Source organism: Larus michahellis, chromosome 2, assembly GCF_964199755.1.
Source record: "Larus michahellis chromosome 2, bLarMic1.1, whole genome shotgun sequence".
NCBI lineage: Eukaryota > Metazoa > Chordata > Aves > Charadriiformes > Laridae > Larus > Larus michahellis.
In genome coordinates this window covers 149,427,040-149,442,193 of record NC_133897.1, presented here as the reverse complement: position 1 = coordinate 149,442,193, position 15,154 = coordinate 149,427,040, and the positions used below count along the sequence as shown (strand labels likewise).

The following is a 15,154-nucleotide window of genomic DNA, read 5'->3' as shown; positions in this document are numbered from 1 at the left end:
AGTTGATTTTTACCACTTTTCTTGTGTACTGCAAGTTTACATCTCAGTTTGCTTCATGACAACTTAGTCATATGACCACAGTTCCTGCTACTGAAAAGCATAGAGATACCTTACATGAGCACTTTCAAATACAAAAATATTAATAATAAATTATGAGATCATCAACTACCTTAAAGTGCATAGGAAACAGAAAATCTTCATCTTTCTAATTTTAATGGATGCAAAGATCTAACACGTAGAAGGATCTCTCTTTCCCTTTAGACTCAGTTGTATATTGCATAGCTGGAGCCACTCTCTGTTTAAAGAACATGTGTATGATAAACATTCGGGTTTTATGTTGAAATTGAAGAAGAAACTGTTTAGCAGCACATAATTTTTTTAAGCAGTGAAGTGACAGTCAAGAAATTGTTCCAGTGTTGTCCTTTTCTGTGCTTCTCAGAAGCACCTCCCTCAAGGACTCTGTACCTGAAGTCACTGGATTTAACAACCCAGTATCTCAGAGCGCGTGTGGTGGGTTAACCTTGTCTGGCTGCCAGATGCCTACCCAGCCGCTCTTATTCCCCCTCATCAACAGGACAGAGGGAGAAAATACAGTAAAAAGCTCATGGTCAAGATAAAGCCAGGGAGATCACTTACCAGTTACTGTCATGGATAAATCTGCCTTATTTATTGCCAGTTAATAATGGCGTAGGATAGTGAGAAATAAAACCAAAAAGACATTTTTGCCCTACCTCCCCTCCTTCCTGGGCTCCACTTCACTCGTAACTGCTCTGCCTCCCCCTTCCCCCGAGCACTGCAGGGGGATGAGGAATGGGGGTGTGGTCAGTTCACAACATTTTACCTCTCCTTTGTCATGTTCTTTCCCTTCTCCAACGTGATTCTTTCCCATGGCCTGCAATCCTTTGGGATAAGATGGCTCCAACATGGGTTCTCCTTATGGACATCTCCACCTGCTGCAGTATGGGGCCCTCCACAGGAAATGCCTGCTCCACCACGGTCTCTCCCAGGGGCACCTCTGTTCAGGCGCCTCCTTTCCTCCTTCTTTTCTGACCTTGGTGCCTGCAGTGTTGTTCCTCTCACTTTTTTCACCTCACTCCTGACACTGTCATGTGGGGTTTTAGCCTTTCTTAAACATGTTTTGTCCAAGGTGCAACCATCTGGGCCAATGGGCTCAGCTGAGCCCTGTGGTGGGCTGGAACCGGTTGTGTCTGGCACAGGGCAGCCCCGGCCTCTCCTCACAGAGGCTGCCAAGGCCACCAGGCTGCCTAAACCTGGATGCCCACACTCAATACAGTGGGTAAAGCCATTTTCCTTCTTGGCTGCCCTTCTAGAGACCTAAGGCTCATATTCCTGCCTCTGTAGCGGGCAGGTTTAAGCAGGACAGAGAGTGCTTGGACTCCGCAGCTTCACTCCCAGCTCCTTTCTAGAGAGGAACAACTGTGAGGTAAGTCTGACTGGGACTAAGGTTTCTCTTTCCTGTATCTACATTTGACATTGAAATAAGGCAAACAGCTTTAAAAGTGAGGTAATGACTGAAGTGTCCTGTACAAGCTTTAGTGGACTGTTTAAACCGAGATCGGACAGTTTGCCAAAAAAGGCAGCGTGCGGCTGAGCAGGAATCAGCAACTGAGGCGGAAAGACCTTGCCCGGGGCTATATGTAAGGAAGACTCACATCACAGTGGGCAAGGAGCTACTGGGAAAAGAAGGTGAAGAACCAGATAATGATGAAAAATAGAAAATGCTGTTACAAAGAAATATGTTTGCTAAATGTGTCTAGTTGCAAGGCTGGTCTAATAATATACCATTATTGCTATTGGTTATGAAAACCAATTAAGTGTATTTAATCTAACAACTGTTTACAGCCAGTAATTCCAGCAAATGTTATTTTGGAGACAATGGATTTCATTGAAAACTCTTGAACTCCACAGATTTCCCTTGACCAATTGGAAATATGAATAGATTAGTATGGGATTAACTTTGACTTCAGCCATCTAAAATTTAAGTAAGTCACCTGAACTGTGGACTGTCCCTGTAGTCCATGGAGAGAGTAGGCAGGAGGCAGTTAATTCTAGATATTTTACAAACCTATTTCAGTTTGGGATTAACCCAAGCATTAGTTAAGTATATAAATACTTGCATTTTTATCTGCTGCAATCTGGTTCGTAACAAAATTTTATTGGCTGCTCAAGACACAGAGTCTTGTGTACTTAACAATCTTATTTTATTTATTTATTTTAGCAATGTGTCAGGGTGTAAAGCCTTCATGTCAGTAAACAAATAAGTCTTGCTTAAGTTGACCTTTGACTTGTCTGACGTTATGATGAAATGGTCTGTGACATGTCAAAATGGTCTGCCTTGATTTTTTTGGAAAAAAGGAGGGGTATGTTAAAAAGCACGTTTTATACCCAATTGTTTCTCTCAGAAGTACAGTTTTATGTGGATAAATGAAAAATCACAAGGAATTTCATCCTTTAATGAAGTAAGAACCTGGCATACACTATCCAGGTTCTGTTACCCTCTCCTTGGGAGGGGTAAAATTAGGGAGAGGGCAGTGTTATGATTACACTAAAATATGGATCATTATCTCTGTATGATCATCTGCTCCTAACAAAAAGCTCCATAATCTCAGCCTCCTAGGTCCTGATCCTGAAATCAATTATGTGTGTATCAGGTTCACTATGGGACAAATCTTGGTGATCTCAGCAGATACTAGGTTTCTGGACCCGTTTTAGCTTGCTTAACTTTAAAAAGTACGTATAGATTGTCTATCAGAACAATATTCCATATTTGATTGCATTCAAAATATCTTCATCCCTGTCATATCACTTACGCATCAATGAAATAGGCAATGCAGACAAAAGGAGTTTTCTCTATGTGGACTGTAAACTTTATTTGGAAAGGGCCTTTCTTTTGCAGTAGGTATAAACCACAGTGGAAACAAGTGTAGGAACTATTGTCATCACAAAAATAATCAAAACAAATGGTGTGCTGTAGGCAGATAATTTCTTTCTCTGTGCTAAAATTTCCTCTAAATAAAATAAAAATAACAATCTTAATCGCATTCAAAGAACTGGATTTTGGATGAAAGTAATGCAAAATCTTATAGTAATAACTGAGCACTGATGTACTACAGTAACTTGTATATTATCCTTAAATAAAATGAACACTGCACATCAACAGGGGACCAATGCATGTTCTTTAGACTAGAAATATGTCTATTCTTGGCTTTTCTCTTTACTTCCTGCCTCTGCTGGGAAGAGTGGCCAATTTTCTTCTTTTTATCCCACTGAAGTGAAAGATATTCCATGGCATAAGTAGAGTCACATTTGCCCCAGAATCATGTTTCTATTGAGTGCTCTCATGCCATAAATAATTTAGTTTTGTGGGTTCCCACCCACTATAATGTAAATGGTGGTTTCTTCCATTGCCATTTTTTCTCCCACAAGAGCTTTCTAAAAACTATTTTGATTTATTCTTGAAAGATTTCCCTGCTTAAGTGATTTTATGAGCCCCCCCCTTTTTTTTTTCCCCAGAGTGTACCAGCTGCATTTAACTTATTGTGTGCCTTTTGTTTCAATATGTAAGTGTGAAAACAACTTTTTATTTATGCAAATGAAACAAATGAGGAAAAATATAATGGAATTCTGGATCTTCCGGCAATAAATAGTGGAAGTGAAATTTAAACATAAAATCCAGTTTGCATTTGCAGACAATCAAACTAGAATAACACATTCAGTACAAGAACTCTATGAAAGGCAAGGACTCAGGAATGATTCTTGAATTTCCATCTGACTGTGTGAAAGGTGAGGAAACACAGTATGTCTATTTGCAGGTTTGGCATATACTAAAAAGATAAATCCAGATTTTTCACTTCACTTTGGGAATTTCAATGGCAATATCTTGTCACTGGTGTAAAAAATAGGCTTAGTGATGCTGAGTGACCAATTACTTTATTGGTCTTGAGAAATATGGGGCTATGTATTTTTTTATATTTCCTTAAACTGATCAGACAATATCAAACCAACAAAATATGAGTGATCAGCACCTAACAACACAGGGAAAAATTCACTGATGTAAAAGCAAGTACAAAGAAGCTATCTCAATGAGGAAATACCATTCTTGCACTCAGAAGTATGCATTTAAATCCTCTACCTGTTTCTCTTCCCATATGTACATAATACAATAAAGCCACATGTTTATAACCAAACAAGTTTTTTCTAGTGTGATGTTACTTCTTTTTATTTGTTGAATAGCTCAACAAAATAAATGGGTTTATCTGTATTTTTAATAAATCCAGATTTTTAGAGGATTATTTTAATGTAAAAGATGTCCATCTCTAAAATCTGGTTTATATCCTGTTCTCAGATGTCTAAACTGAGGCCTCCGAAAACAAAGATTAAAAAAAAAAATCTCTTAAACTGCCATGGTCTGGAATGGATTAGTGAATAAACTACCTACCTTATAAGGCAGATTGTCTAAACCAGACTTTCCTTCCTCCCCAGAGAGCTACTAGAGTGCTTTCTATATGTTCTACTTCATCACCTTTCAAAATGACAGCAGCTTTCACTGGAATTCATTCTTTGACTGCTGTATGGGCCTTCTACCCTCTGCAGCGTTATCAGAGGGCTTTTTCTGAATCAGCTGGACACAGCACAGTTGCATCAAGGCGTCCCACCGGCTTATTTCCTGACAAAGTTAACACATCATTTGTATGGTTGAAAATAGATTCCTAGCCTCACCAAGATCAGTAGGTTAGACATTGAAACGTGGTTAACCTTTAGGAAAATTACATTTGTCTGGGTTTGGGGGTTGTATGTGTTAGTTTTTAATTTAATTATCTTCTAGCTAATGACTCCAAAGAGTCATTGCGCAATGGATAATATTGTTACTTATCCATATTAACAACATTTATTTCTTCACAACTGCATTCTGTTCCCAAAATGCCTGATTTGTTTCCCCAGACTGAAGGATAAAATTACAGAAACCACATGTAGGTGCATGGGTGTGTGTGTATATATATGTATATACATGATGCTTGTAGTGAATGGTGATTTATTTTTATTGTGAGCATTGTAGTTCCCATGACTGCTTCATCTGTCTAGGTCAGTAATGTTTTCAAACATATAGGAAATGTATAGGAATTTAAAATATATAGGAAACGTATACAGTGAACTTACTGTAAAAAAGAGCCAGTCATTACATAATGACCATAACATTTAACTGGAAAGTTTTATAAAACAATTTTCTATAACAATTTCAGTTTACCTTTACAGATTGTTGGATTAATTGGTATAGACAGTGCCACCTTTTAGTTTTCTTTAATGTTTTATGTCAGCAATAGTCATTAACGAAAACCAGTAGAAATATTTTCATTTTAACTCTATTTTCACAGTGCCTCTTTAAAAAATTGAGACAATATCTTTACCAAGCACTTAGCAAAGTTATTTCTTCATGGTAGTTTTCTATTAGAAATTGTCTGATGTCACAAGGAAAAAACAGAGAAGAGATGGAGTGGTCTCGCAACTGTTAAAAAATCTAAATACATTTGTAATTGGTTTCAGTATGTTTCAACATTTTTTTATAAAGTTTCCAGCACCTTTTTTTTTTTTTATTTAAAGGAGCTATAATCAGTATGAATGTAACAATACAAATGAAAAATTTTGGCCACATGGGAGTCAAAGGACATAAAAGCAGCTTTTCTCATGCTGTTTAAGGATTTCTTCCTTTTGGAATAGGCCAGTGCAGATATCCCCGATCTATGTGAAGTTTTTGCTTTTGTTCATTTGTAACTTTGACCAAAGATTTCTCATTGATTCTTAGTAAAACATAACGAATGTTTTGGATTTCTCCCAGGAATACAGGGAGTGGTCTTATCCTCAGGACTTATTCTTCGCTGTTGTGGATTTATGGAAATAGAAAGATCATTGCATAAATGCATATGCATTCCTTAAAATAGCTTAGTTTTGCAGTTTAAAATAACAGAACTTTTAATCTACATAGAAAAATGTAAAGAAACCAAGTGCTGTGACACTCCCATCTTTCTACCACATGTTGTTGACACATTACTCAGAAGTATTAGGATGTATTATTACTAAAGCCGTAAAACATCTGCTTGTTGTCTGTGTCTGTAGATGCCAAACTGGGAAGCTCTAAACATTCTTCCTTCTTGCTTGACATGGCCAGTGTTGCTACAAATAAGACTGTCATCACCATGGGTTCATTCACTATGGTTTTAGGCTATGGTGGGAAACAAATAATGCAGTGCACAAATCGTGGCTGTCAAAGGCTTCTTCTTTTACATGAAACCATTCAGATATGGAAATCATTTAGATGTGGACATGCAGATAGGATGTTGAGGAATTAAGGAAATGTCCTGTACTGTACTAGGATATGAACAAAGGGAACTGTTTTTGTCTTTACTTACCATTTAACTATAAAGCATTATTCTGGCTTCAGAAATAGCATCTTCTCTTACACTGATAATACACAACATTTTCAGTGGACTGTAAGATGTCAGACTTGGATGTGGTCACACCTAACACACATTCTATCACAAACTGCGCCTGGGGCCCACCTAGTTCCTTTCCAAAGTGCATTGATATAACTTACAGTCTATCAGAAAAGTTAAAATCTAGATTCAAAATGAACATTTCAATAATTTCCATTATGAAGTGGACAGAGCTGATAAAAGTCACATAGAACGTTTTTTAATTTTGTTGAACTGCATTTTATGAGCAAAACCACTTCCATCAGAACATTTCAACCTATTCTGCCTAACCAAACTGATTAGTCTGACCTTCTGCATAACAAAACTCAAAGACTTCCACATAAATATTCTCAAAAAAATCCTGATGAGTGTAGAACATAAGGGCATTGTGTTTAATGTTAGAGTTCAAGTGATGAAAAACTCAGCTACAGGTCTGATAAGGTGTTAAAATAATTTATTGTCTTTGGCTTCAAAATCCATACTTTGTTTCAGATTGAAACTTTCTATCATCTGATTCCAGTCCACTGAATCTTGTTATGCTTTCATTACTAATTAATGAGCCTTTTAGAATGAGATATCATTTGTGGGCCCACGAAAAAGTGTTTTCCTGTCCCATCTTTTCTTTTTCCTCTCTCTTACTCAGATCCTTCTGGTTTTCACAGAACTAGATATGTTGATATTACAAAGTATATTTTCTTCAGTATTTTTGGATCTCCCACTTTTATGATATTTCAGAAAGAGATTTGCTGCTTGGTTTCTTTTATTTAAAAAAAAAAAAAGAGCTTTAAGTTACTCTAGCTTGTACAGAAAATCCGGGGCCTGAATTTAATCTTTGTGTTGTTATCATTTGTAACAGCTCATATTAAGGCCCTGTGATATCTACTAGAAACAACTCCATATGGATTTAATTACATTCTTCAGTTAGGTTAAATGACCTGAAATTATGCAGGCATTTTGCCACTGATCTATTATCCAGAAGTAAAAACAAAGGTGGGGGGAGAGTGCAAATAAATAAAGCCTAAGACTGATTTGAACAGGAAGCAGTTTGTTGGCAAGTTTGTAACCATCATTTGGTTTATGGGCATGAGAAACACCTCTTTTGGCGTATACAGTAGAATTACTGAACAGAAAGTAGCAGAGGGATTGAATTAATTTCTTTATCTAATATTAATAAAATCTTTCTGTTAAACTCCCACCACAGCATCAAAGCACTGGCCTGGAAAAAGTTCTTGTTTACTGTTGACAGATATTAGCTGTCCTTTATGTCTACAACTCCTCTATGCCTCTAGATGTAATCTGACATGCCTTTGATCTTTGTAAATTGTACACTTCTGACTCAGGACAGAGAGAGTACTTGAAAAAGAATACTAGTCAGGAGAAAGTGTTTCCATACATGTGTAGTATTATTTATAAAAAATTATGTAAGTGTGTCGCATAGTATGATGGCCAACAGTTTTCTGAGGAGACTTTTGTGGAACCACAAAGGCATGGGGGGTGGAATACCTATGTGGACTCAAGGAAAACAAGGGAACCGTATATTAAAATGCAAACTTCTGATTCATCTTTTGGGGAAACGGTACTATTCTTAATGTGAAAGCAGATACCACTCATCTGGTGCACAATTCCTTTCCCAGCTTCAAAGATCACATCAAATGGAGCTTTTATTGTGGGTTCCCTAGCCCTTGATGGTATTCCATAGTTCCTAATGTTTATTTTCCATTCAGTGGTAAGGCCCTTCACAAACTCTTCCTTGGTTTACCCCTGATTTTTGTCTCTTGTCATACTGACCCCTGCATACTGCTAATGATGTCCTCTTCAACAGCCTGCTCTTCTCCCTCCTTTGCCTACCTTAGGCTTTTCTGCCTGAACTTCTATATACAAATGTGTTGCGGGCCCTATGCTTGTGCACTTGGATGGGTGTGACAACTAGATATGCAGTTCTGTGCAATTTACTCTAAGCACTACAGAATGCAAATGATCACAAAATGGAACCTTAGAGAGCAGTTATATTTGGCCGCTTGATAGAGGAAATCAACGGACTGAATTAGTAGATGTGACATTTTTAGAATAAACGATTTATGTACTGAATTCTATGGTGAAAAAAAGAATAGTTCTGTTTTCTGTATTAATAAATATGTTGGCATGAAATAATATCTACTAACTGCTCTATTTCATTTTAGTTTGCTAGAGCACAGAATTTTAGAAATGGAAGAAAGGCATAAAGAAGAGCTGGACACTTTGAAGGAAGAAAAAGAGAACCTACAAAGCTTGGTCACACGACAAAGTTACATAATCCAGGAACTAGAGAAGCAGTTAAACAAGGCAACAAGTAATAACAGTGTCCTGCAGAAACAGCAGCTTGAATTGATGGATACAGTTCACACTCTGATCACCCTCTGTTCCAAGGAAGGAGGTAAGCAAGTAGCATTATGAAACATTAGAAGTACTAGGAAATTTCTTCTGAAGTAAGTCCTGAATTTTTGGAAAGGCAGAACTTAATGAGCTTATTCTAAGAAAGAAAAGGACGTTATAATTGAGGACAAAAGAGCTGATTAGAACCCACAAATCAAATAAGATTCAGACAGTGCTGAGGCTGACCCTTGTACTAATGGCTCGTTTTGATTTTTTTAATTTAATATCATTGAGTTGTTATACCTTGGCCATAACTGATGTAGGCCATAATTCCATTGACTTCACGTTAGCAATACTGATTTGTTCCTCTGAGCATCATTCTCTTTCTGCTGGGAGTAATCTAACCAACCTTGGATGTTAACTTTGTAGATACCGATATCTAATTTACTCTAGACTTCCTTTACAATCATTGGAGAGAACAGGGTACTAAATGAAGGAAAGTAACCCGAAACTTTATACATATATATGGGTTATAAAGTTGATGAACTTGGATGTAGGCACTTATGGTGCTGTAGACATCCAAAAGATTAATCTTTTCTCTTGAATGAGATTTTATTTATATTAAGGGATCATTTTTCTTCCTTCTTCCTTGCTGGATTTTGTTTGTTATTTTTTCTGGGTGCATTAGGCATACTACAAACAAAACCGACAGAAATAAGATCTTTTAAAAGGGGTTGACTCTAGGACAATTCTCTAGTCTGCCTTTCGTTGTAAACAGGTTTCTTACAGAGACTGAGAAAGAAATTCAGGTAGGATTTCAATTTTCAAATGCTAAAGACACTGCAAAATGTCTCTGGAAATAAATTCCTTTCATCAGAACTGGTCAAGGGGGATAGGTGAATGGAGACCACTGTAAAAGATGGAAATGAGACACTGGAAAGAACAAATTAGTACCTATGGAAAACAAAGCAAAGTCATACAGAAGAGAGGGAAGAAGAAAAGTAAGGGAGAATATAAAAGAAAAGGCAAAAGCTAAGAATAACAAGGGGATTAACAGCTGTGCCTGGTATGGCATGAAGAGGGTTAAAAATACTGGTGAAAATAAAGTTGAGGAAAGAAAATAATATCCATCTGGGAAGAAGCCATCAAAACCCTTCTGAGAAAGGGTACAGGGTAAACTTAGAGAGAAGCTGTAGATGTGTGAACTGTGATAGTCATTCAGTGAGTGTGGAAGCATGGATGAAAGAGGTCTATGCGAGGTTAAGTACCAGCAGTCCTAAGAGCCCAGCATATTTGCTTATTGTAATTCTAGAGCTCTAAGTGCCATATATTATCTGAAAAACAAAAAGCAAAAAACCAAACAAATCCCCCAAACAGCCCCATCCCCCCTAGTCAAAACTTTGTCACCTGCATTGTTATTCAATACTCTGTTCAAGAGGCCGAAGGACATATTAGATCATTCAAACTATTCAGCTCGAGGCAGTGTGGGTTTGCTCTCTGCTATATATTCCCATGCAACTTGTGTGGCTTAAATCTGAACTGCTCCAGTGACGAGGATTACATCTCTTCCTTTGGAAGTGTTGCATGCTTGGGCCAGTGTTGATAGACTACGTTTTTTTAAAAAAACTTTTTTTCCCCCTCATGTTCATTCTAAATGTTCCCTTCTGCTTATTCTGTTATGCTGTTCCCCAGCATTTTGAATTAAATAACATCCTTCATAGTAGGCTGTTCTCATATCAGTAGAGAAACATTGTGATGCAATGCAAATCCTTTATTATGTTTTATGGTCTTTTGGCAAAGAAACCTGGCAAAGCTGTGTTCAGAGTGTTCTAACAGAGCTCAGGAGTACTTTAAAATTAATATCAAAATGAAAGATATGTTATTCTCCTACAGAGATATACTGCAAGTTCTTCTTAAGGTTACAAACAGATTTTCTAATAATTTTTAATTTGATTCAAAGAAAAAACAAACACAAACAAACCAACATTTTTCCTAAACTTATTTTCCTCGGCTGTTTCTTATAAAAACTTTGAGTGAGGATTACAGAAGTGAATGTTTAAAATTGGGCTCCTGGTTACAAATTCAGGTGCCTGAAAACCTGAATTTTCAGCAGTATTTTTTTTTACATCTGAGGAACTGTGGAAACAAAAGATGCTCTTCACAGCTAAATGCCTAAATATAATTTTAATAGCCTAACTCAGACTCTTGATTTTGGACCTTTTATGTATTACTATGTTCGGAATTTTCCTTGGATACCTTTTTTTATTTTAAGAGAATAATATAAAGAGAAATAATTGCAGAAATATTTCCACTTACTGTGTGTTTAAGGCTAGCTAACCAACATTTTTGGTAAGTGCATTCACAGCTGAAAAAGGAGCCAGACAGCTTAAGTTAAAATAATAATATTATTCTGGAGCACAAGAGCATTCTAATGAAGACTGAATACTAAAGCATTTGGTTGTACCAAAAAATAATACCAGCTTCAGTCTGTGCAAATATATGTTGAAGATGGAAGAGTATGCACACTGGGAAGTACAACTGGAGCTAGTCTAAATTCACACAAAAATATAAAGTTTAGATAGTCTTACACAAGTCTTTATGTGTACATTAATGTTCAAAACATAAAATACTCTGTGAAAACTGGTGTTTGTTTGGAGATAGAGAATAACAAAATGTGATATATAAATCAGCGACACCACTTCTATCTTATACTTTGGTAAACCTCAGTCATTTAATTTCATAAGGGATATAGCAGAAATGGAAATAATCCAGAGAAAAATAGGACAATGGAAATAATTAGAAACCTGGAATGAATTCCATATGAGGAAAGAGAGCTCTAACATAGAGAACTATTAGATGGGAAAGGTGGTGCGTGGGATGCTGTTGTGGAAGAGTACAAAATAACTAATGGTAGAGAGATATTCTCCATTGATAAAAGATCATACTTGATTAAGCGAAGTAAAGTTTGCTAGATGTCATTGAGATTGATAAATACTTTTGAATTATTAGAAAGCTGAAGAGCTAGCAAAGGATGGGTCCCCTTAAAAACTTCAGGCTTTTAACTAGGTACATTCATCTTTGAAAGGAAGCACAACCTAAGCAAGGCATCAAGTCTAGAAAGCCAGAGTGTCAAAGATGAGTAACTTCCTAAGAATGAACACAAGAGTTGAAAGGAATTGAAAAGTCTAAACCCTGTGGTATTTTGAGAATGGTTTTAAGTACCTTTGTTGGATTTTCAACCATAAATTAAAAATGTAAGTAGATATATTTTGTTACATGTATCTTTATATATTTTAAAAAACTATTTTCAGTATCAAGAAACTTAAAGATCTCACCCAGGATAAGTCACAGATGGGAAAATTATGTTTTTCCTTAAATAAATCATAGTATTCAGGATTTTCCAATTTCTGAAACTGAAATTAGTAATTTAAAAACTATTTTTTATAAAATAATAATAATACAGCTAAAAAACTTAATCTGAAACCAAGCTGGTGATAACTATTGTCTTTTGATTACAAAACATGAGATAAATTTCCTCCAGTAATGACATAATCATATCAGAAGATTTATTTTTAGATTAATGTAAATAAGTTGGGAAACTTTCAGAAGTTTGCCTGCTGGGAGCCTGTGAATAATATAGCTGAACAGTGTAGAGATACACTGCTGAACAGAAACTGCTTTTGTTTAGTTTTACACTCTGAGAAGCTTAGCAAACATAGTCTCTAGTACTGGATGGCAACCCTAAGAAATCTGCTTTGGTACTTCCACCATGGCTAGACAAACTTTCAGAGAGTTTCTGAAGGATATAAAGGCAAATGAGGAAGAGAGAAAAAAAGTAAAAGACACACAAAGGATAATTTTTTTAAAATATAGATGGACCTAAATAAAAAATCCAGATCCCACTTTCAGTGTCAGTTTTGGTACAGACCAGTTTTGGGACAGGGGCCACCTGTAAAACTTGGAATTGTTTGTGAGTTTGGTCTCCAAAATACCACCCACCTCTGTCCCAGTGTGAGCGACTCCAGGATTCCAGTTGCATGTAATCCCTAAAATAGACACTCTAATAGGTCACAAAGCCTACAGAGAGTCAAATATATTCAGGATACTATGGGGACTCACGTGTCTCCATTTTGGCCCGTGTCTATGCCTAAACAGATTTGTCACATTGTTTATGTATTTTTTAGGCAAGGGCAACAATCTTGGCAGCAGCTGCCAATAAATTTCTAAAATTGAATTTCTAAAAAAGAAGCGCTTTCAGACACTAGTTCACTATGGTGAAAGTTTAAAGTAACTTCTTAAAGATTAAGTAATCTCTGAATCTATCAAAATATAGATGAATGCCGGAAACTTTCACTTTTCCCCAATAAAAGACAAATAGAAATATTGAGGTGAAGGCTTAATTCATCACAATAGACATCTTGCATGACTATCTCCAGGGCTGTAGAAGTCCTTCACCTGTAAGAGATAAGAGTCAGATAGAGATCACATCATTCCTTGCAAAGGTCATCAAAAATTTTGTGATTATTGTTTTCTTTAAAGTATTTGTATTGGTTGTGTATTGCTCCAGTGGGAAATTATTTTTCAAGCCAAACATCAAAAATGTGCCCAGTCAAAAGTCACATGTATTTTCAAATACATTGTCCTTTTTTTTTTCCAGTAGAAGAAAATAGATGTAGAGTGTCTATAGTGTTAACATTAATTTGCATAACTTAGGATACCTGCCCAACTACTCCTACCCACAACATGAGGGAATGTAAAAATTCAATGGGATAGGATATTTAACCATAAACTTATTTTACTTTTACTGTTTTTTATGTTGTCTTTCAGACTGTGCAACAACATACCTTGTTAATACATTTGATCTAAACTTGTACACTTCAGAGGACTAATGGAACAGTAGAGAAAGTTTTGTCATGAATGTCTGGTTTTGTGACCTCCTAGTAGGAGAGAAATGAAGCATTAGCTTCCTCTTGAATGCTGACAAGAAGCTAAGCTTAATTCTCAAAATAATACACATATATGCTAGGAATTTACCTCCCCAGAAGTGCCTATTGAATTCATGAAGTAAATAATGTGGTTAGTGAGTCTGGCATTTCTGAAAAGGTACAAATCTCCTGGGTTATGGGTATTTTTCATATTTCAGAAAATTATATAGAAGAAGTAAATATGTCCAAAAATTTATTTTAATGGAATTTATGCTTTTAAAAGGCATAGCAATTAATTTATTCAAAACATTAAACACTTAGTAATCTATTCCACTTCTTAGACCACAGTTGTTGTTATGTTAAAGTTTATGTTGAAGTGAATAGAGTAAGAATAGAATGAGAACTTCAAAGAAATGACCTGAAGGTTACAGGCCCAGGGGAAACTCCATTGACATAAGCAGAATTACTTCAGCAGTAACGCTGGCCTACTTCATTAGAAAGACTTCAAAGACACCTTATATAATACAAGCTAGTATTTAAAAAAAAAATAAATCCCAGTGGGAATCCCGGGACAGAATAACAGATTCAGGTGTGTTGGACTGTGTTCAGCAAGATAACTTTTCTATATTATATTGACTCAGCCAAGTATTGGAAAACAATTATGAGGATATTTAAATGTAATACACTTCAGCGAGCAGTGTAGAAGAGTAAGCTTGTATGATACAGTTCTTGGTCATTTTTCTTCCCTGCACAGAAAGAATAGTATTGGTACTCATCTGAGATATATTTTGAGGTGATAGTATGCTTTGTCTGGTACCATTTCCCTAACAATATCTTTTCATTCTTTAAGCACTTGCCTCTTCTTTGTACCTCAACCTTGACATTGCTAAGGTTTTTTTCAACATGATGAGACGTAACTAGTGAGGCAGAAACCTCCTCACTGTGGCATATCAGTCACTTCATTATTTTTCTTCTGTAGCATAGAAGCAAACAAAATAAGAGTTTTGCTAGATGCCCAGAAGTTTCTGACCAACTTAGACAACAAGCTGTAGGTCTGAGGTGGATCAGCAGTGTGCTTGAAATATGGTTATAAGAAAAGAATGCATAAATAGTGACAGATATTTTTTTCCTATATGTGAAATTGCATTTTTATTAGCAGTGTGTTGTAACATACTACAATGTAATAACAAAACTTGATGTTTTTCACGTATGAATTCCAATTTTTTTTATTAAGGTTATTTCTCTTAATATTAATTAAGAACTAATTAAAATACATAGGCTTGACAAAGTTGGAGTGACCATACCAGAGATTTAAACAAAACCTCATTTAATGCACCAAAGCCATCTGGTGTTCCACACTTATTCTGTCATGAAGTCCTACTTTGATCC

At 36.1% G+C, this 15,154-nt stretch overlaps 1 protein-coding gene across 1 annotated transcript in view; it reads left to right on the top strand.

Annotated features, from left to right (window-relative positions):
• Window positions 1–15,154, top strand: part of ANGPT1 (angiopoietin 1) — a 169,486-nt gene that overhangs the window by 83,053 nt on the left and 71,279 nt on the right. The window contains exon 4 of the mRNA XM_074577677.1: window positions 8,669–8,901. Within this exon, the coding sequence (XP_074433778.1) occupies window positions 8,669–8,901 (233 nt within the window). The remainder of the gene's footprint in view (window positions 1–8,668; window positions 8,902–15,154) is intronic.